Source organism: Glycine soja, chromosome 17 (genome assembly GCF_004193775.1).
Source record: "Glycine soja cultivar W05 chromosome 17, ASM419377v2, whole genome shotgun sequence".
Lineage (NCBI taxonomy): Eukaryota > Viridiplantae > Streptophyta > Magnoliopsida > Fabales > Fabaceae > Glycine > Glycine soja.
In genome coordinates, this window is record NC_041018.1 from 9684591 (window position 1) to 9706572 (window position 21982).

At 29.3% G+C, this 21982-nt stretch overlaps 1 protein-coding gene across 1 annotated transcript; it reads right to left on the bottom strand.

The window, feature by feature from the left end:
* Positions 1–4200: 4200 nt before the first annotated feature.
* On the bottom strand, positions 4201–15744 carry LOC114393536 (DNA mismatch repair protein MSH2). Its single transcript, XM_028354889.1, has 13 exons — positions 15447–15744; positions 15246–15295; positions 14238–14270; positions 12538–13611; positions 11732–12286; positions 11483–11593; positions 11262–11351; positions 11090–11161; positions 10746–10856; positions 8049–8175; positions 6616–6815; positions 5289–5441; positions 4201–4715 (listed from the first exon to the last, which is right to left on the bottom strand). Exons 1-13 carry the CDS (start codon positions 15496–15498, stop codon positions 4515–4517), a joined length of 2829 nt encoding a protein of 942 aa, XP_028210690.1. The 5' UTR covers positions 15499–15744; the 3' UTR covers positions 4201–4514.
* Positions 15745–21982: the final 6238 nt, after the last annotated feature.

Below are 21982 nucleotides of genomic sequence, written 5' to 3' on the forward strand. Positions count from 1 at the left end.
ATTAGCCACAGTCAAAATGAAAGGCGTGTGTGTCTGAAGTGATGAATGATGAGTGATAGTGATCTCAATCCGCAAGCACACGCTAAGCAAAGTATATAATATGCTTATATTTATTTCTCTTGTTTTTAATTGATATACTAACTATGTTTTTTTTTTCTCGTATCCCTTATACATACGCCATATTAAAATAATTTTATGATTGTACATACACTAGTTATAAATTCAATTTTTATAACTTTTGTCTTAATGAATCTACTTATGGATTTTGATTTATAATATTAGTATAGAGTCGGCTCGTGCATGAGATACCACATCAACCATGTAGCTGTATAAGACTGATTAAGACCTCTAAAATGTATTGGGTCAGCATAAAACTTTATTTATTATTTTTTTTTCCAATAAAATATACTTTTAGTTAAAATAGATATTTAAAATGTTTTATAACAAATAGATATTTTTAACATTTTTTTGATAAAAATCGTTTCGTACTTAAAAATTAAAACTTATAAAGACACTTTAAAATTTGAATTATAATTTTTAAATAATATATTTTAATTTACCCTTATATTTTCCAACAATTATTATGTCATTAAGTAACTTATCAACTCTCTTTTTTAACATTTTTTTTCACTTGTATAGAATAACAATTTATAAATTTTATGGATAAACTTGTTCATAAGTACTTATACCATAAGAAAATAAGAATAAAAAATGAAATAAGTCTCTTCATAAATTAAAATTAATTTATACATGAATTAATTCATAAAAAATCATATTAACTAATCCAAAAATTAATTTTAAGTTTATGCTTAAGTTAATTTCCTTCTCTAACTTATATCAACCCGTTTGTGGCATCTTGCATTGATTCTCTTGCAAGTATCACTATGGTTTATTGATGGTTCAATTCTGATCTAAAACCATATTCATGAATCATTGAGTTTTATGTTTTTTTCTAAACAGAGGCTTAGGTTGCTCACACAAAACTAGCTTCTCCTCACCACTTGATAAAATATCATATCTTGCTTTTGGTAAGGCATGATTGGGAATGATGCAATTAATGAAAGAGATCAAATGAGACGAAATTTTGTGGGATAGAGGGTAACTCATGAGTCATGAGCAATGGCAGAAATTCTTGCCCATCTCTTGAGACAAGAAACACTATTTCAAGTTGAGGGTCCATATGTCCCACAACTTTTTATTCAAGCAATGAACGTCTCATTGTTGGTTTAGAAAAGCCCTTCTTTTATTTGTTCAAGTAAAAGCTTTATAATGTTAACCAATCAAAAGTCATTATTAGTAAGATTTTTAAAATAATTATCATAAAAGATATTAAACTTACCATAAATAATAATAATTAAATAATAATGTAAAAATCAGTACATACGTTATTTGTTTAGAATAACAGTATCATTTTTTAGGTGCGATTCTTACATTTTTTTATTTTTAGATTCTTTTTTTTTTAAAATTACCTTAGTTTATTGAGTCACATTAACTATTTTTCAGTAACTAACTTATTAAATCACCTTAGTAGTAAATAATTAGAACTTTTTTTGATAAACTAAATTTTCAAATTTTAACGAGTTATTAGACATTAACTATTATTTCCAAAACCAGCCTAGGTAACTACTAACTACTATTATTTGGGCCGTTTTCTTATACAAATGAAAATGATAGCGTGCGTTATTACCAAACAATTATGGGGTCATTATCAATTTACAGGAATTGCAGCCAACATAATATATTACTAATAGTTCTGAAATGAAATTACAGTGTCACAATTGATCGCACCCGTATGGAGACAGGATAGGTGAATTGAATTATATGATTTTTCAAAGATTTTGTTGGTCCCCGTAACTTTTAGAATTTAGACCCACTAAATCTTTTTGAACTTATAAAACATATTATTTAATATTTTAAAAATTGTAAACCATAATGAAATGGCTATAATAAGGAATAATAATTTTATCACAAATTTTGTTATAGCTGTTTTTATATATAGAATACTACAATTCAGCAATATATATATATAGAATATTACAGACTACTTTTAATTTTAAATTATCAGGGGATCTTACTCTTACCATTGGGATTGGGGGTAAAATGTCCTTTGACTACACCCTACTGTTAGATATTCAACATTAGATAGAATCATCAAATCTGTCTTCTCTCGCAGATATTCAATAATTTTCTTTTACTATAGTGTGTTTATATTTCAAAAGTTGTCTCAAATCATGGTTTGGCAAAAGTTTAGTTCTTGTTTGTGTTTTTTTTTCTTTCCAAATCACAAGATGCATTTGCTAAATTTTTATGAAATAGATAACACAAAAATATTTATCTTGTGTTTTGTTTAAAAAGTGGCAAAGGCAAAAAACAATAAAACACAAAATAAGTCTAAAATTTGATACTTATTAAACCAAGAAAAGAACTTTTTATTCAAGGTATAATATGAAAAATGCGCAACCATTTTTTGTGTTGGGTACTAGAGTGGTGAAATAGTATCACACAATCAAAAATCAGAATTAAAAAAAGGCATGAGCAAGAATAGAAATATTTTTTTTACATCACTCTGAATACAAAGAAAGATCAATTACACTTTCTCTTGAAAATAGAAGAATAAATTCACTAAGAGAAAACCTCATTGGAGAATACAGTCTTCTCTCTAAATATTTCTATCTGATATTGGACTGTTATGATTGTCGAAAATGTTATAGATGATGGAAAAACTCTATATTTATAGGCAAATGTTGAGCTTCATCATTTACTTCATCGAAATGGAGTTGGAAAACATTACTCTCTACCTTCAACATAGCCATTTTTTATTTAAGAGGTAAGAAAAACCTCATCATATTTTAGAATTTGAACAATGAAGGGAACCGGCTCTAGTTTTTTTTTTTCAATTAAATAGTATGCAGTTAATGATTATTTTTCTTTTAATATTTTATCATAAAAATTATTTTTAATCAATGAAACTTTTCAATTTTTTTTAAAAAAAATACAAAGGATCCCAACCCCTATGCGAGACGAGAAGTCGAACCTGAGTTTTAACTTTTAGTACTGTTTATTTTATTTTTTATTCGCTGCAATGTATACTTGCTGGCAGGAGTTATCTATTTACTTTGGTTAATCGAGTTTTTTTTTTTTTTTTGAGGAAGGAATACTACTTTAATTGATAAGAGTGGCTTTTTTTTTTGAGAAATTGATAAGAGTAGCTTGGAGATGCATGGCAGATATTTTATTTTAATTCACTATTAAAACAATAGAGTATATTATTTTATTAATAAATTAAAATTTAAACTTATAACATGTTTGATTATACTTTCATTCCCTATAAAGTATAAACTTGACTTCTCAAACCTCGATTAACCATTCCCTCGAAAAAAAAATTATATATTAATTATTCGTTGGGAAGGTTTTAGTCCCTCAATGGGAAACTAGACTGATTTTGTATTTTGGCATACAGTAGGGAGTAGTAGGCTGCGTGGATGACTTTTTAACTAGTTTTTGAAAGTTGGTTAGCGGCAAATTTTTTTGGCTTAGCACCATAAACAAAGTTGGTTAGCATCTGATGATGTGATAATAAATTTATAAAACCAAGTCTTAGAAAATTAACAAGTTGCAACCACACGCCCCCATCAGCATCCCTTTACTTGCACAACGAAGCTTAGTGACAAGTGACTAACGATTTGAGTCTATAAATAACTGGATAAGAAGCACTTATATGGAAAATGACAATTAAGTATCCACCACGTCCTACCACCATGACAAATACATATGATATCTACAAAGAAAAAGACATAGTGCTCAATACCTGTTCTGACTCACATCAATCTTTTAGCAAGATCTTTTATTTTTTCCATCATAGCATAGCACAGGTCGTGTGCTCCTCTTATTATTTATATTTCATCGGCTGCCATATTTTCTTTTAACTTTAATATAATATCTTGACAAAAGGAAGCAGATTATATATATTAATATATCTTGTTCTGCTGCCATATCTATTTTCATTGTTTTGCTTCTAAACTTAATATAATATCTTGACAGAAGAGAAAGATATTCTTATATCAACTTAGAATTGCACAAACTGCATTCATCTTATTTCTTAATTGTTGCTTAAATTATCTAGTCATATAATGACCTGTTCTGTCTATCTCAACCGTAAAATTGAATAAATTAATGGTAAAGTTTCTATACTCAGACAAATCTGGAAAACATGCTTTGATAATACGACCAATAGCTGTTAAATATATTATCCATAGGGTACCAGGACGCAAGCCCATATGGTCTTTTAACATTTTGAAAACTAAAATAAAAGGCAAGCAAGATTCGAATACACATTTCTCTTTTCTAGCAGGGCTATGCTAGAAGCTTTAACCTTCCCTACACTCAGCGTATAAATGAACAAAACACCCTGGTACAGTTCTGTTTTTTACCCAATCCATTGAACACATCATGTACATCAAGAAGCTCTTCAAAATTCACAACATGCATGGGTACTGACTATGTTTTTTTTCATACTACAAGAACTGTTGCAGCCAATTACAGTTTTCTGCATCCTTCTCCAAAGTATCTGTTAACTTCTTTACTTCTTGCAAAGCTTGCATTTTGTCCATGGTTTCTAGAGGCAAAGCAACAAATGCTTCTAGAAATTGGCGAGCCTTTGCAGCCCCTTGAGACATGTCATCGGGTTCAAATGCTCTCTTACGTTTAGAACCTACCTGCAAAATATAATTGCAAATTTTTAGTGACATTCCAATGACGTAGGTTTCTAAAATGAAGAGAACTATAGTAACTTTTTTATTATAATTTTGCAGAGAGAAGCACAGATTTCCTGTAGGAATATTGAGGCTACTATTTCTGACATTCTTTTTACGAAATTCAGACAACTAAAAAAAGGTTTCTGACATGTTAACAATAAAATATTAAAACAAGAAATTAAAAGTAGCTCAGCAAACAGAGGCACACACGAGACAGTGACATCCTTTGAAGTTTGAACATAAGTATTAAATTAAGTACATGAGCAAGTGACATGTTCCCTCCATGGTATATTCACATGAAACCAGCTTTACGTAGAAGATTCTTCCCATGCTGAATAAACTACGAATATACAAGACATGTGATATATTATAAGAGTATACTCTTATATATATCAACCAAACATTATTTTACTTGGTGAAGTTTTGTAATTATCCTCATCTGTTTATGAATTTATTCTGAGGAATAATGTGTTCAATTCATACCACACATCAATGAGGCATAAAAATTAAACAAAAAAATGCTGTAAGCAATACCTCCTGTGTAGTATGATTTAAGGATGTTGCAGAAGGAGAAAAGTCTTCTAATTCTGCTGCCTTTTCTCTAGCTAGGGTAACAACACTTTCAGGGAAGTTTGCAAACTCGGCAACATGAATACCGAAACTCTGATCACAAGCTCCAGGTTCAACCTACAAATTAAAACATGTAAAAAAAGAATGAGTTGATGCAAATGCAGATTTCTATTTGACCACACTACTATAGTCTCTGAACTAGATGTCCAGACTTCTAGAGATGGTAATTTATAAGCACATTGCCACAAAAGGTCATCCAAAATATGTTAATAATCAATAATAGCAAGGATCCTACAAGATTATGAGTGGATGCTACATTTGGGACAGACTATAAACAATGAAATACATAATCAATAATAACAAGGTGTTTGCTGTACATAGGTAGAATGATGAGTCATTCAATCTCTGTTCATGCTGTTTTTGAGGAAACTGGGTAGGTCTCTTTTTTCCTTTGTGTAAGTACTTAGGTGATGAAAAACGTGACTCTGGCTGGTTGTTGATTGATTGTTCTGACTTCAGAATAATGGTCAATTATTTGCTTAAAGAGATGTATCACTGGCAAGAAATAAGAGGATATTTTTCATTATAGACCGAAGTCTAATTGTAGTTAATACTCAGGCCAAACATATTACATATATATACTTTAATTATTTTTAATTTTCCTTCTCTTTAAAGCTTCTCATATCCTTCAATTTCTTAGCAATATCACCTGACCTTCAAGTAAACCACAGTATAGAAGAAACATCATCAAAGGATCTGCCAAATCTGGAAAAGAAAAAAAATGCAGGGAGGGTATGGGAGAAAAATCTGCCAAAGATTTTGGCGGTATGTGAAACAAAAAAGTGCAACAAGATGAACCCTATTAGATTTATTTCAAGCCTCTAAGGTCATGCTCTTTTTCTTTTCAATTTGTGATGATTTATACCATAATAGGAGCTCTACCACTTAAACATCATATTCTTTCCAGTGATATTGGAAAGAGTAATTGTGCTATTTATTAAAAAAACACTTTTTAAATAAATAAAAAATCATGTTTATTTTTCTTTTGTGATAATTAGATAAGTTTGTCAAAAGCAGTTTTACTTCTTTTCTCAGAAACTAGAAAGTGCAACTTCTAGGAGGGGAAAGCTCTAAAAAGGCTTTCAGAAAAGTGCTCTCCCCCCCCCCCCCCCCTCCCTCAAACTTGTCTAAAAACATCCTTAGTTTCATGACTCATGAGGAACACACATCATAAAGCTGATAGGAAAAGGTAACTTGCTATGTGAAAAGAATGTTTAGAATGCATTTTTACCTTGTATAGCATGGTTAGCTTTCGAGTTGATGAGTCAATATGTGCACTAACATGATAGTTTGCCACACCAACAATTTGCTTCTGTGAATCATTGCTTACATTTTCAAGGGCTAATGCAGTCAATTCGTGAAAGTGGGTGGCAAACAAAGTAGGTGCTTTGATTACTTCAACAATATGCTCACAAATGGCCCAAGCTAAACCTGCATATCACATAAAAACTTATTTCAACTTTTAATGCATGAAATGTTTAAGGGCTTTCAATCATCAGCCGGAGTTAAATCAACTGTTTCGAACTGTTAGTTTATTAGGATAACTTGGCACCAACACATAAACCACTTAATAATCTTTTGCAGAACAAAATTCTAAATCCAACCATTATGTTACAAGTAATCACCAAATTCACCTTGCATGCAAAATTTAAGAAAAATGGATATCAATAAACTTTTATTAACATAATTACTTTTTACTCATTATATTTGACAAGAATATATTGATGTATAAACTAGTTTCATCATGTCAACATAAAATTTTGAAGATACTTCATGTGATAAGAGCTTTAAATCCAACACTAGATTCTGTGCAGACAGCATCCTATAAAGTTATACAATGCCATTTGTATGGTTGTATTTGTATCCAATAAAAGAAAGAATTATGCAATGATGTAACAATGATTGTTTTATACTGTTGTCTGCAGAGGCTAACTCATACATAGAAAGCCTTGTCAAAAATATTTATTCCCTTTTTTAATCTTTAAGCTGTATTTTTATTCTATATTTGATTATATAACTCCAATGAATATTCAACTTTGAACAACATAGAACACCTATATGAATAATCACTTTGTAAATTAGCAAAAGACCAAAATAATATTGTTAGCTTTTTATTTGGTAAACATCACTCCTAGGATTTGGCAACCTTAATATCTCAGACCATGGAATTTATAGAGTGCAGTCCCTTAAGTTAGATGCAACTCGGACAATTCTTGAGAAAACAAAGTTGCACTTGTGCCATCAATCATAACTTTTGGCCTAGTCATAAGAGCTTGATCTAACAAGTGGTATCAGAGTATTGTTGACTTCAACTATAGCTTTTAGCCTAGTGGTAAGCAAATGAAGGACTGTATTACAGCAGAGAATTTTCAAGAACACAAAATTTCAAAAAATGGTCCAGCTATAACAAGTAATTAGTGTCTAAAGACAAAGTAATAAAAAGAAATTATATGACAAGTTTTAGTTTTAAGAATTAAGATAGAAACTGGGTTTTGCAATTTTTTTAATTTTCTTTTTCATCTTAGGAAAGCGATTGTACAGCTAACTAAAAAAGCACATGAGTAACTTAGAGTTGTCCACACATATATTTTGACAATTATGATTCACATTTAAGAGGGTGCAACACCAACACATTAAAGGAACACTTTTAAGTGTGAAACAAACCAAATCCATCATAAGTTGATGTCCCACGTCCCAACTCATCAATGATTATCAAGGACTTGTCAGTAGCTCCCTTTAATATTGATGCAGTTTCAAGCATTTCTTGCATAAAGGTAGAAACTCCACGAAGCTGGGGAATTAAAAAAATCAGAATTCATATTAAGGATATAACATTAACTAGAGATTTAATAATCACCAAGCAGTAACATTATGCAGTTTTTATATATTAGCCTGAAAAAGAATAGAATAACATTATAGATACCCTTACAGCCACCTTAACAATTTTGATCATTTTTAAGCAACTCCAAATACCCAAATCCCATTAGAGTTGTTACTTTTTCTAATGAAAGAAAATTAAATTAAAAGTGATATAAGAAGTTCAATTTCATGCATAACTAGGTTTTATTCAGTGCAATGCACAGGTTTGATTATATTATACTTTTTTTATATTTTTACTTAATATTATTTGTATTTAGTATTATTTTTAAAAAATATATAAATAAATAAACTTATCATTTTTAAAATATGTAGTATCACATTAAAATTTAGTAATAAAAGATTAACTGTATTTCTAATTGAGCAGATATTATCCTACAAAATATTAAGTCTATTGAGATTTATTCCATGAAGAACAATAGTGATGTAATACCTGTATGAAATGTATAAGTTCAAAAGAAAAATAGTAAATATAAATTTATAATTATTTAAATTAAAATTTATTAAACTTGTGCTTTGCATGAGTTTATTTAAATATAAGAAGATAATTTAAATATATAAAATATTTTAAAATAAAATGATTATTAATTTATAATTTATTATAAATAATTCATTTTAAATGAAATTTTTAAGTATTACATGTATTCTTTTAAAATTAAGCATATTGATTGTCAATTTTTTCATGAAATTATCATTATAAAATAAAATAAATATTATAGTAGCTTATAAATATTTCCTTATAATTATATATAAAAAGAGAAAAATATAAAATAAATATTAACCTAACTCTAAGATTATCAAAGATATGAGTTTAGTTTTCTAGCACATGATCATAACAATGGTTTAATGGTTCTAAAAAAAAATCATAATGGTGTGAGTAATTTCATATTTATATAATTTTTTGCTCATATAATCAATGTGAAGGGAGAGAAAAAACATGAACAAAAATTTATTTTTCATTTTCAAGTCTATTTTTCCTTAAAAAAAGCTAAAAATAATAGATATGAATATATAATACTCCTCTACCCCTTTTTATAAGGAAAAAGTGAGTTTATTGTTTTGGTCTTAAATTGCAAGAAACATGAATCCACTTAATTTTCTTTTATACCTTTGATTTTGATTTATTGTGAAAGGTGCACATTGATCCTCCATGCAAGTGGATGCATTTATTGACCAACAATTAACCATGATTGGTGGAAAACATAGCCGCTCTTGAATGATGTGTTGTCATTAACTATTACCACCCCTCTCTAAGTATTTTTTTTTTTAAGAAAGATTTAAATTTATGATATTATTCATTAAAATCAACTAACTTACCTGCATACATACTAGGTGTATTTGTCTTTTTTTTTTTTCACAAAGGACTCGAGGGAATACTATATAATTATTAAATTTGACTATTTATTTAATCTATTTTCGATATAATGTTAACATGTAATTTTTAAATGCATTTATTATCAAAATTAAAATTTATTAAAATAGATTTTATTAAATACATATAATTGTTAGTTATTTTTAAAGAATATTTGAAATGATGTTAAATATATTAATTTTAATTATGAGATATTATTGAAGATTTGAATTGACTGGCCTCACATCATAGACTGAACACTCTCATTTAGTATAATTAATATTGTATAGCATTATCATAATTGTTGTTGTTCAAAGAACTGAGAATAGTAAAGCAATATCAATGGAGAAGTGAAAATGAATACTATTTTGGAATAGCTACATTATCTCTTATTTTATTAATTTTCTCTATTTTTATTTAATATATAAAAGATAATAATAATAGTAAATCAAGAGACATTGAATCGTAATTATCTTTAATAAAAAAAATATAAAAGATTAAGTTTTAAAATTAATAATCTTCCATTAACCATATCAACGACTAATGTAAAATTAAAGTTTCGATCAGATGTCTCAAAGATGTTGAAGTGAATGTTACATAAGAGAATCAAATCAACAATGGTTGTGATTTTAAAATTTTGATCCGACCACTCTCAAAAATTCAAGTGAAGTTTACTTTTATATATATATATATATAGAGAGAGAGAGAGAGAGAGATAGATAGATAAACTATAAAATAAATAGTATTAAATTTTATATATGTATAATCTTATATTATTTTAAAAGTAAACATTATTTTAAAATTAATTAAAAGAAAGGAGTAAAAAATCAATCATAAGTAAAAGTAAATGAAATTTTACACTACGTTCTAAAAATTAATCGTAAGTAAAAGAAGAAAATGACAATAAAAAAAGTTTTAATAATCAAATTAGTAATCAAAGTTTATATATATATATATATATATATATATATATATAGATAGATAGATAGATAGATAGATAGATACTAACAGGAACATAAAAAATATTCTACATGTAGCTTTATGTTGAGTGAAAGTCTCAGAAAAGCTATTCAAAGAGGGAGGGGGAGGGGGGAGGCTGCTAACAGGGGCAAAGAATATGGTATAGAACTCACTTGACAGTCACCAGCACCAACACGGGCAAAAATGCAATCACGGACAGATATGCTGGCATTGTCACAAGGAACAAAGGAACCAACTTGTGCCATCAAAATATTAACACCCACCTACATATAGGGAAAAAAAACTGTTAACCAAATCTCCAACCTCAGGTGGCAAGAATGCAAGTATGTGAATTGTGAGGACTAAAATGTCTTCAGAAAGAATATTCGGGCACCCAAAATTGATGGTCATAATTAACACCAGAACAAAAGTAGAAGGATGAGATCTGACAATAAAATTTATAAGACAATCAAATGATGATTAATTTTTACAATAAAATGGAACAGAAGATAAGCACCTGTCGGATAAATGTTGATTTCCCACCCATGTTAGGTCCTGTTATTATTTGAAACCAAGTTTTTCCTCTGACCTAATTTGTTACAAGAAGCAAAAAAGGAAAAATTATAAGTTCCCAATTTAAATGAAGAAATGCTTACTTTCCATGGATCTCATGAGTCACAAATACTTACAAGCTTACAATCATTTGGTATAAAATTCACCCAGTCTTGTGCCTCTACACAAGGGTGTCTGCATCCTTCTAAAGTAATATCTCCTTCGTCCTATTAAAGTCAAAATGACAATGTTCAATGCTATTCCGAAAAATATCTCTCCAACCAAAACAGGGGATAAACAGAGAAGGGAGGCAAATGCGAGAAGAATGCAGTAATTGTGAAAATAGCAAATTAAGTACCGATGAAGTGATGTCAGGCCTTGTGTAGGGAGTAGGACAACTAGAAGCCAAATCAGCAAAGCTCAGTAATACATCCAATTCAGAAATTATTTCAGCTAAAGATTCAAACACCTGCAGAGCAAAAAATATTCAATTTAGCTTATTTTGTATTTGATACAGCTTAAGATTGAAAGCTTTTGAAAACACAAAACAAAAACTATTTTTTTCCCAAACATTAGTCCAATCTAAACTTGCTATACATATACTCACCTCAGAGAAAGTTGCCGCAGTTTGAACTACTCTATCAACTAACTTTTTTTGACAACTTTTATACTCCTCAAGAATTTGTTGATATTGGTCCCCTAGTTTCTTGAGCTTCGTGTTGGTAAATTTCACTCCATCTTTACGGGTTTCCAGTATAATAAACTGAGTATTGAGCTTCTTCCTTATTTTTGGCTCTTCCTTCTTTGTGATTCTGAAAACATGTCCAAATTGTGTGCCCTTGTCTAACTTTAATGCCTTGTCCATAGGCAGATCAAGATCATCAGCAGTTTGTCTATGCAAGTTTTGTATTTGGCTCTCTAGTAATTCTTGTTGGTCCTTTAGGTTAGCTAGTATAGAGTCATAGCTTGGAGAAATCATGTATTCCCTATTCTCCAGTTGATCAAGGTCAACAGAAGCTTCTACAAGCCCAATGAATTTGTTCAGGTGCTCATCATCAGTCCATAACTCAATAGGTTCCAGATACCTACTCCTCATCATTGTGGAAAATTGTCCATCATATCTTTCCAAAGCACTTTTGATGTAAGGTAGTCTAATACTTGACTGCACTCAAAGACAGTAATGGTGGAGTTAACAACAGGCCATATCTTTATCCAAACAAGGACAGTTCTATATAATTAATAATATGGTTAGCATGGATGTATTATCTATGTAGTTAATGACAATGATGATGAAAAAAATAATAATAGTCTTGAATCACAAAACAAGCACAAATGCAATTGTAAGATAGCCATAACATTGGTGAAATTCTACACCTTATCAAAACCTAACAGTAACTATAGATAAGACTCTACCTGATAAAGTTTAACAATATGTTGCAGACCAGCTCGTCGCTTCTGAATATTGTGCATCAATCGCTCAATGTCTGATATTCTTTTCAGATGCTGCCTCAGATCTTGGCGAAGAGCAGTGTCCTCTACAAATGCTTGAACTATGTCCAACCTGGAATTAATTTCTTTTACATCTACTAATGGTTGTTTTAGCCAGACGTGCAATAACCGTTTTCCCATTCCAGCAGTACAAGTCCTATTCATGAGACCAAACAAACTGAAATTTTTGTTTGCATCAGTTTTGCTTTCCAGGACATTAAGTGCTCTCATGGCTGCAGAGTCTAACCTCATGTAGCTGTCAAGATTGTAACTACGCAGAGTATAATTTTCATAATTGCTTTCATCTGCCAGTAACTCTGCATAAGATAGTAATGCCCCTAAAGCACCAGGTGCAAATTCAAATCCAGACACTAAATCTCGAACTGGTTCAATAGGACCTTTAACAAGCCTGCCAAGATCCTGTACCAGATCCCTAGTTTTAAATTCAGATTTCTTTTTCTCAGTTAACATCACACCACATTTAGTCAACACATCACACAACATTCTATTTTCAGTAGATTTGCCAGACTCTATAGGCAGAATGCACTCTTTGCACCCAAGTGCAACAAATGCTGACTCCACATTCGTGAAGTGACTGTCATCAAGGAATTCAGCCATCCCAAGTACTCTCTTAGTTAGATCAACAAATCCTAACCCAATGGTGCACCCATTTTCCCGATAGTTAAGTGACAAAGCAACAACAACTGGAGAATCTTGCATTTCACTGTTAGCAAACAGAACATCTTCAAAACTGCCAATATTACCAGGTGTTCCACTTTTGACCAGTCTCCAATTAGAACCACTACCTTCATAGAGCTCAAGAGTATGGTCTGTTCTCTCCAAAAGGAGATCACGAGCAATTGTTTCAAACATGTTCCTGCTGACACTTACACTGGAAAGAGCATTTGATCCACTGCCCAGTTGTCGCATAGCTGTAGTAGTGTGGTAATAGGTCTTTGCAATGAATGTAGCATTCTCACCATGGGCAGTATAATAGTCCTGAATAATTTTAAAAGGGCATTCAATCCAATTATGATCATCATAATGCTAGAGAATCCCATTGACATAATATAAAGAAAAATCTATTTAACAAAAATCCATTCTGAAAAGTTATAACAAAAATTGTAGAAACTCTTCAAAAGATGAAAAGAAGTAGCAACAAGTTGGTTTGTAAACCAGAAAAACTAGATAATAGCTTTTTCGGAAGATGTGCTTTCAGGGTTAATAAGCTTTAAGCATCGTATTTAAACAATCCACAAACAATATTTAACCAAGATATCTTTATATTATAGCACATATTAAACAGTAATCAACAAGACTACATGAGCCTTAAAAAATATAGGACCTAGTCCTATCCAAATTACTTCAGGATTACAAATTTTGAAAATCTTCTAATAAATATTGCTGAGGTGAGTGAAGTCACTTTAAATAAATTTATTCTTCTTCAGGAAATCCATAGAAAAATAAGTGACAACTGAAGAGATTATGACATTTCAGAGATCAGAAGCTGCCTCTCAAAATATCTTGAAGACATGCTGGTATGGGAATTGTACTACTCGGCATCCATTGAACAGAGTCATTAAAAACATAATAATGAAAAAGATGAATATCGTCCATAAACTTACCCGGCGATCAAAAAACCGTACAGCCCTTGGATCCTGTAGCAGAAACATGAAAATAAACATAATAAATGGAAAACGAACAATACCAATTTAAAACGTGAGTTAAAGGGATAGAAAATGGATTGTGTGCATGCATGCCCATATGCCATTTCATCATGGCATTGATTTCATGTAACAATGAGGAAATGAAAAATTAGTTAAACAACAATATCAGAAAAGCAGCCCACAACACCAAGCCAGCCCACTCATCAGGCCCAAGCTCAATATTGCTCCTAGAAGTTTCTAGCAGTTTCTAGAATATCTGTTGATGCTATGAGCTGTTTATGCAGCTGTCATGTATAGCTGTTATTAGCTGTCATTTTGCATAGGTGTCTTTTTAGCAGATTCCTTCTTATCCTTTGATATAGCTGTATATTTATTTTAATGTATGCTGCCAATGATTTATTCAATGAAGTGAGCATTTCATCATTTTTGTCTAAGTTTTCATCCTCTCCCATATATCCAAAAGTCCTTTTAAACAATGCTTGGACATTCCATTACATGTAAAATAATAGGCATGGAAAACAACAAACATTAAAATATTCACTACTACGTATATAAGTTGGGGAAGGATTGACCCACTATAAAATTTCATATTCTTTCTAAATAACTTTGTGCAGAAAATTATTTTAATTGGTCTAAATAAGTTATAAGTAATTATCATGTAGCTGCTTCTGGGCCTAAATTTAGAAAATTTAAACAAGAATAAGTATATGACGAAGTGGTTGATACTTGATATATGCTTAATTTGTAGACACTTCAATGAAGTAAGAAACAAAACAACAATGTTAGGCTAATGTGAAATTTCATGAGCATAATGGATGAAAGATTTATACTTTTAGCAATAAAAAATAAAATGGCACATACATATAATGCTAATAAGTAAAGTAATGACACTCTCGCGAGAGAGAGTCATGCTCAATTCCGAGAGAGAGACAATGGAACACGACGATGGAGGAAAAAAATACTTACATCAGGTAGGGTTTTGAAAAATGACAGAAACCCTTGCGCTTGCTTAGAATCTGGCAACAGTAATGAAAGAAAACGACGAAAGCCATTAGTAACTTGAACTAATCACCAATAACAAAAAAAAAAAAAATGGTTCGCATATAACTGGAATTAAAATATGAACAATTATCTCTTCTTATAAAAGGGGGAAAAGATACAGGATACCTAATTTGAGCTCAGGGAGTTTATTATTTAGGTCGTCGAAGTTTTCAGCCATTGCTGCAAATAGGGTTCAAGTAGTAGAGCGAAACTGTGTCTGTGATTGTGAAGTGTAATCAACTGAGAGAACGCGCGCGTGCGTGTGTTTGTTTATATATGAGTGATGAAGTTAAAGCGTTTCTACTTTCTGTGGTGTTGTTGGTGGCGGGAAATACTCGCGGGCTTTTCGTAGGCCTCAGGCCCGACGCTGAAGTTGAAGCCCGTGACTTCACTCGTCTGGGTAACTGCTATTATTTTCAACCAAGCCCGGTCCAAAGAGATATCTTAAGTATATGTTTTTTATGGCCAAATTGAGGTTCTTTTATCACACTTGTTTGTAATTTTTTTTAGTAAAATTAGTACTTTTGTCTTCAAAATTTAATTTATATTTTTTATTTTGAAAACACAATTACATATACAACTAAATATAACTAAAAAAATTGAGGAAGAGTTTTATTGCTTTCATAATTATAATGGTCTAATCTTTTTCTTAACCATAAGATATTTAGAGTTTTTATTTGATATCTAATTAATTTTCTCTTATGGTATAATTGATCAATTTTAGAATAAAGTGACATTATCGATCATAATTTTATGTCTAAACTAAAAAAAGATGTAATCAAAATAATTTTATCTTGTATAATGATATCATTTAACTCGATTATTTTTTCAATGATACTTTTAAGAATATGATTTCGTACTAAAAGAAAATTGTATATGAAGATCAATCGGGTAGAAGAAAGATTAGACTTAATTTGTTTTAATAATTAAAATTATTAAGAAAAATGTTAACAAAATAAGTCGATAATATAATATAAATACTAAAGTATTTAAAATACTTTTTAATGTATGTATCACTTATGCTGTAAAAACATGTATTTATCACTCATATGGTGTTATTCATAATACCTAAAATATAAATTAAATATCCATTTTTTCAGAATTAATAGTTGTTACTGTTAAAAAAATTTAATTTAAAACTATTTAAATCACCAATGTTATAAGAAGAATTGAATGAAATTATCATATTATTTATTGAAAAAATATTAAATTTACTTAATTATAATTTATTGATTAAAAAATTCAGTTAAAAAACAAACAAAATGATAAAATATATCATATTAAGTTTCACAGATAATTTTTCCAAAAGTGTCAAAGTTTTATGCACGGCTCTAATTATTAGTTTACCTAAAATTTCTTTTTTTTTCTCCATTATTTTTCTTCCCTCATTATCAACAGCCATGCCCTATATATAAAAGTTTTATTCTTATTTTTCATAATGTACCAAGTTGTATCATGTTGGAAAAAGAGACAATTGATGGTGTCAAGTTTGTCAAATGATTACATGTCCCAGCAAGCAAAGGTTTAGAAAAATTATTGATGGGGTACATCCAAGAGTGCATTATCCATATGGACTGGAGCTTGGATAGATATTGAAGCCCTGGTCCTTTGAGTTGGGATAGGATTTTATAATCTTCAAGTGTGTTTTTAAACTTTGAAGGTACTGTGAACCACCACAAAGTTTTCAACATTAGAAGACAAATGGAAATACATTTGATTAATTAGAAACCTCATATAATGGAGACTTAAATTGGGAAGGGAAATGTTTGTTATAACTCCAATTTCCTTTGGCACAATTCAAATAAATTTAAAAAGTTTAAGAACAATACTCAAGTAATAACAAAATAATTCAAGCATAAAAATTCATATATTCAAGCAGTAACAAGATATGGAAAAGAAAATTAAAACATAAAATTTCAACATCAAAAGTCTGTCATCAAGAAGAATCAGAACATAGAAAAATTACATCAGTCAAATTCAACTAAGAATAGTGAATAAAATTCCAACATCAAAATTCAACTAAGAACAATATCTAAATGGTAAAATTACTAAGTCCCTAAACTGGTTGAGAATTTTCAAATAGGTTCATAAATTATTATTTTTAACTGGAACCTTCTTCTTGTATGTTATATTTAATCGAGTCTCTAGCTGATGCAAGAGAGACGCTAATTTGAAATTAGCATCAATTTAAGCCAACACTGAAGTTTTTTGTTTTTAAATTAAGATTAAATTGTAATTTTGATTCTTCTAATTTCTCAAATTTATAATTTTAGTTTTCTATAAGATATGATCTCCCAATCTTATATATTAATGATTTTGATCCTTCTAATAAATTATTAATAAATAATTCTAACTAATATTAAGTTAATTATAAATTAATCAAAATATTAATTATTAGAAAAAATTATAAATTAATCAAAATATTAATTATTAGAAAAATTGAACAAAAAATTATTGATCATAATTTTTCACAATAGTTTTTTTCCTCTTCTCCACCAACACCTCTTTTACTTTCACCGTCCCATGTGACTTCACCAGTATTAACACTATATTAGGATTAATAATTTTTTTATTAAAGTTTTTTTATTGATTAATAATTTTTATTTAACTTAAAATTAATTTAATATCTCTAATGATCATAATTAATAGTTAATAATTTATTAGAAGGCCAAAATCACAAATTTATAAAATTATAAGGGACTAAATATTATAATTAAAAATTAAGAAAATCAAAATCATCATTTTAGAAAATTAGGAGATCAAAATTATAATTCAGTATTTTCTTTAACCTTGTTGACTTGATCAATTAACCTTTTGTTGACTTGATCTTGATCAAATCGATTATTGCGCAATTCAATTTCTTTGAGAATAAGTCGAATAAAATTATTTGCTTACACATGTTTATACTTGTTCAAGCTGGCACACTTTTTTTGTTTTATTGCATTCAACTTGAAAATTAAGTCAAAATTGGTTATTTATACTTGTTAATTGGCTAATCAAGATCTTAATCTAATTCAAAAAATTAAGATTTTGACTCATATAAATGTCATCAATTGAAAGCTAATCGTTGTTAGATTGCAGAACTTTTAGAGAAACACTATAATTGAATTCGAAGTCTCGAAATTTTTTCCTCTAAAAAATAATTATCGTAATTTTCATTGAGAATCAAACTGTACTGAAACACAAACACTAGCTAGAATATTCAAAATTTGAATCAAAACATACAATCATAACATACAATCGAATCAAAACTAGATATGGAAGAATGTTAAACAGATTTATATATACGATGCTTATTGAATTATTTTAAAAGTTAATAAATTATCATATATTGAATTGTAATTAGATGATTATGTAACATATATAACTCTCCTTCTCTAATTAAAATTACTTAAAAAACTACTATCCATATATAACTCTCTTTCTCTAATTAAATTTACTTAAAAAAGTCTAACTTTTCCACTTCTTGTTTATCATTAAGAATGGCTAAAACTGTATAATTTTTTTAATTTAATTATTAATAGAGTGCGTGTTTGAATTAAAAAAAAAGTGATTCCATAATATAATTTTTAGGTTTTTAAATTATTGTATTAATTTTTTTAGGGTAATTATATTTAAATTTTGTAAAAGTCTTAAAAAAGTAACTTTTGTTTTCATTTAATTTTTTAGAACATACATAATTATTTTAATTAGGAAAATTTATTTAAAAAGAAAAAAAAAGCCCTTAACGTGGTACCACAGTCCACACTACTACCACCTCTCCATTACACCAGTGCGACCAGTGAGATTCAATAATTCAGATTTACAACTTTATATATGTACTCGTTGAACTTTGTTTTAATTATTTGAATGACATATCCCCGATGTTTTAACTAAATCATGTACCTGCCTTCAACAAAAAAACTAAATCATGTACCCCTTTAATTTATATGTATACCTGAATGTAACTGTCTTTGTCGCCCCCTCCCCCACCCATTATGTTTGTCCATGCACGCCACCCAACATGATTGATGAACCTTACAACATTTTCTGTGTGTATAAAAGCTTTAATTTACAATTGTTCAAGAATTATATACTATGATATATATGAAGAGTTATATATATTTCCAAGAATTATATATATGGCCCTGAGCATTTAGATGGTTTCTGTTTTGTGACACATGCTGACACAATGACTAAACAGCTTCTAGCATGGCCCCCCTCCTTTAATCTTTTCCCCCCCTTCTTCTTCTTCTTCTGTTCATAAAGAAACCCAATTCTTTGCTTGATAATTTCCACTGAATGTTAGTCATCATTCACAAGCATGATCAGTTCTTAGAAAGTTAATGCATGTAGCATCATCTTTATCATGATATCATATACGCAATATATATGGTATTCTGTTAATGTGACCTTTTAGCTAGAGTTGTAAATAAAATACACGGTGGATGGTTTTTGTCATATATGCCTAAATGTCATTTATTATTATTGCATTGAATAACCGCATTGAATCAATAAAAAGGTTGAAAATGTTAGTTCAAATTTTATTAATTAGGATAAGAATGATGAGAAGAATTGCCAAAGAACAAAGTCATTTTGACTTTTATATATCGAACACTTTGAATTCTTTGTCTATATAGATTTAATTAGAATATATTTTTATAATATCATCTTACCATAGATGGTCATATAATTAAAATTTATCATTTTTTGTAATAGTTATTTTAAAACATTTTCAATTGGTTCATAGTGTAAAAAAATTCACACTAACATTGTATCAAAACTAATCTCTCTCTTTCTCTATATATTATGTATCATGTATTTAAATTTTATTCATATTAAATGAGTTTTTTAAGGCTTTCTCATTAAAACTTCAATAAAATATTTCAAATATGAAACAGGCAAGTTTAATACACATATTAAAAATTGTTAATTACTGTGACATTATAAAAGTATTAATCCAATCGGGGAACATATAGAAGAAGGGTCAATTAGTCAATATTCCCAGTTTGGCAATAATTAAGCTACCTCGTTTTATCTGTCAAAGGAAAATGTTCCAAGTTGGGTTGTAATTAACAATCAACTATTCATTGGCATGCTGACAATGAAACGCTACAGAGTACAGAGGCATCGCTTCTAGCTCTTTATTTTATGCATGTCTAAATATATCTAGTAAAATCCACGAATTAATGTTTGAATCATGAATTAGTTAGTTGATGGCGGTGATTATTTCATTTTCTATCTATCTGAAATCAATTTTAACTTGTGCTGTAATTTGTCTTCGTATCAGACCAAGCAAAAAAGAACAAGGGTAAGACACAATACCCTTTCGTATAGGACATGAAAAGACATAACTCCTTTAAAAGCACCTATCATTGCAATGTACTACCGTTTTCTTTCACTATCTTCCCAGAAAGAATTTAGCGTCACACGGTTCTTAATTATGGCAAAGACGATAAAAATAAATAATCCTGTAATTAAGTATCCATAATTGACACTACTACCCAAATTAATAGAATCATTCCTTATATAAGTATCATAGATTCCCTACCTCCTAATTTATAACAGAATCTTAAAAGGATGATATACATGCAGTAATTTAGTATACTTGCTGATATTGATATATATAAATAGGAAAATATCTTTTCATGGTTTAATCATGAATTATGATTCGTTATTTAGTAATTTTTAAGTTATATATACATGTATTGGTGGATATCACATTTAAGAGTGACAATTATCTATCAACCCATATGTTTCATAAGAGATAATTAAGTTTGACATAAATTTGAACTGTGATTCGTCCCTTTTTATAAATTTACCTCTTCAACTAAATCTAGGTTTGTATTTGGATATATTTCCTACTTTACTTTTAATACACTTTTAGAGCGATACCGAAAGAATATATCAGCTTATAAGGAATTTTAATTTAATTTAACTTTTTGTAATAAATTATTCTAATGTAGGTTTCTTTGAGGATTTGAGGTGACATAATTAGAGCATTCAACAGTGTGATCTATCTACATCTACCTTTTGACCCATTTAGGCCTTTATCCATGAGTGATTACATTGATTTCGGTATGCTCGAGATGGGAAGTTGGTTTCTATTATCGTGGAGTTGACGCTCTTTCCTTAGAATGAGTTTCATATATAATCCAATGTGATCGAATGGATTTGGGTTCCTATTGGAAAAATACATAGTCCTCCAACCTTGAACTAGTTAGAAGGGCTAAGAGGCTAAGGGTGAGCGAATCAGATTGAGTTTCGAGCCAGGAAGCTACACAATCTTATAACCTAGAGCTAAAAGATCGAAGAGATTAAGGATGAACAGATAGAGCCGATCCACCTGTAAGTGAAACTTAAAACAATTTTTTTTTAAAAAAATTACTTTAAATGAGATAACTATGAGACTTTTTTTCCAACATATGTCACCTTTTTCATAATAAATGAGATATTTTTTGCTTTATAAAAATTAAAAACAAATCATTTTTATTGATAGACCTAAAATTTATACTTTAATTATTTTACTTTTGTGCTCACCCTACAACACTTTATTTCGGGTTCTAACAAGGAGGATGCACAAGTACTTTTATTTAAACCTTTCCCAACTGATGAAGTCTTCACCTAATAATTAAAATAATTATAAAATTTTAATGATTAGAATTATTCTCAGCCTAAAATAC

Bases quoted from the DNA above. Each gene is read 5' to 3' on its own strand.
- LOC114393536 (XM_028354889.1), bottom strand. From the start codon at position 15,498: ATGGCTGAAAACTTCGACGACCTAAATAATAAACTCCCTGAGCTCAAA. The intron at 11,594-11,731 runs GTGAGTATATGT...TTTGCTCTGCAG, and splicing joins CTGCGGCAACTTTCTCTGAG to GTGTTTGAATCTTTAGCTGA. The intron at 11,162-11,261 runs GTAAGTATTTGT...GTAACAAATTAG, and splicing joins TACCAAATGATTGTAAGCTT to GTCAGAGGAAAAACTTGGTT.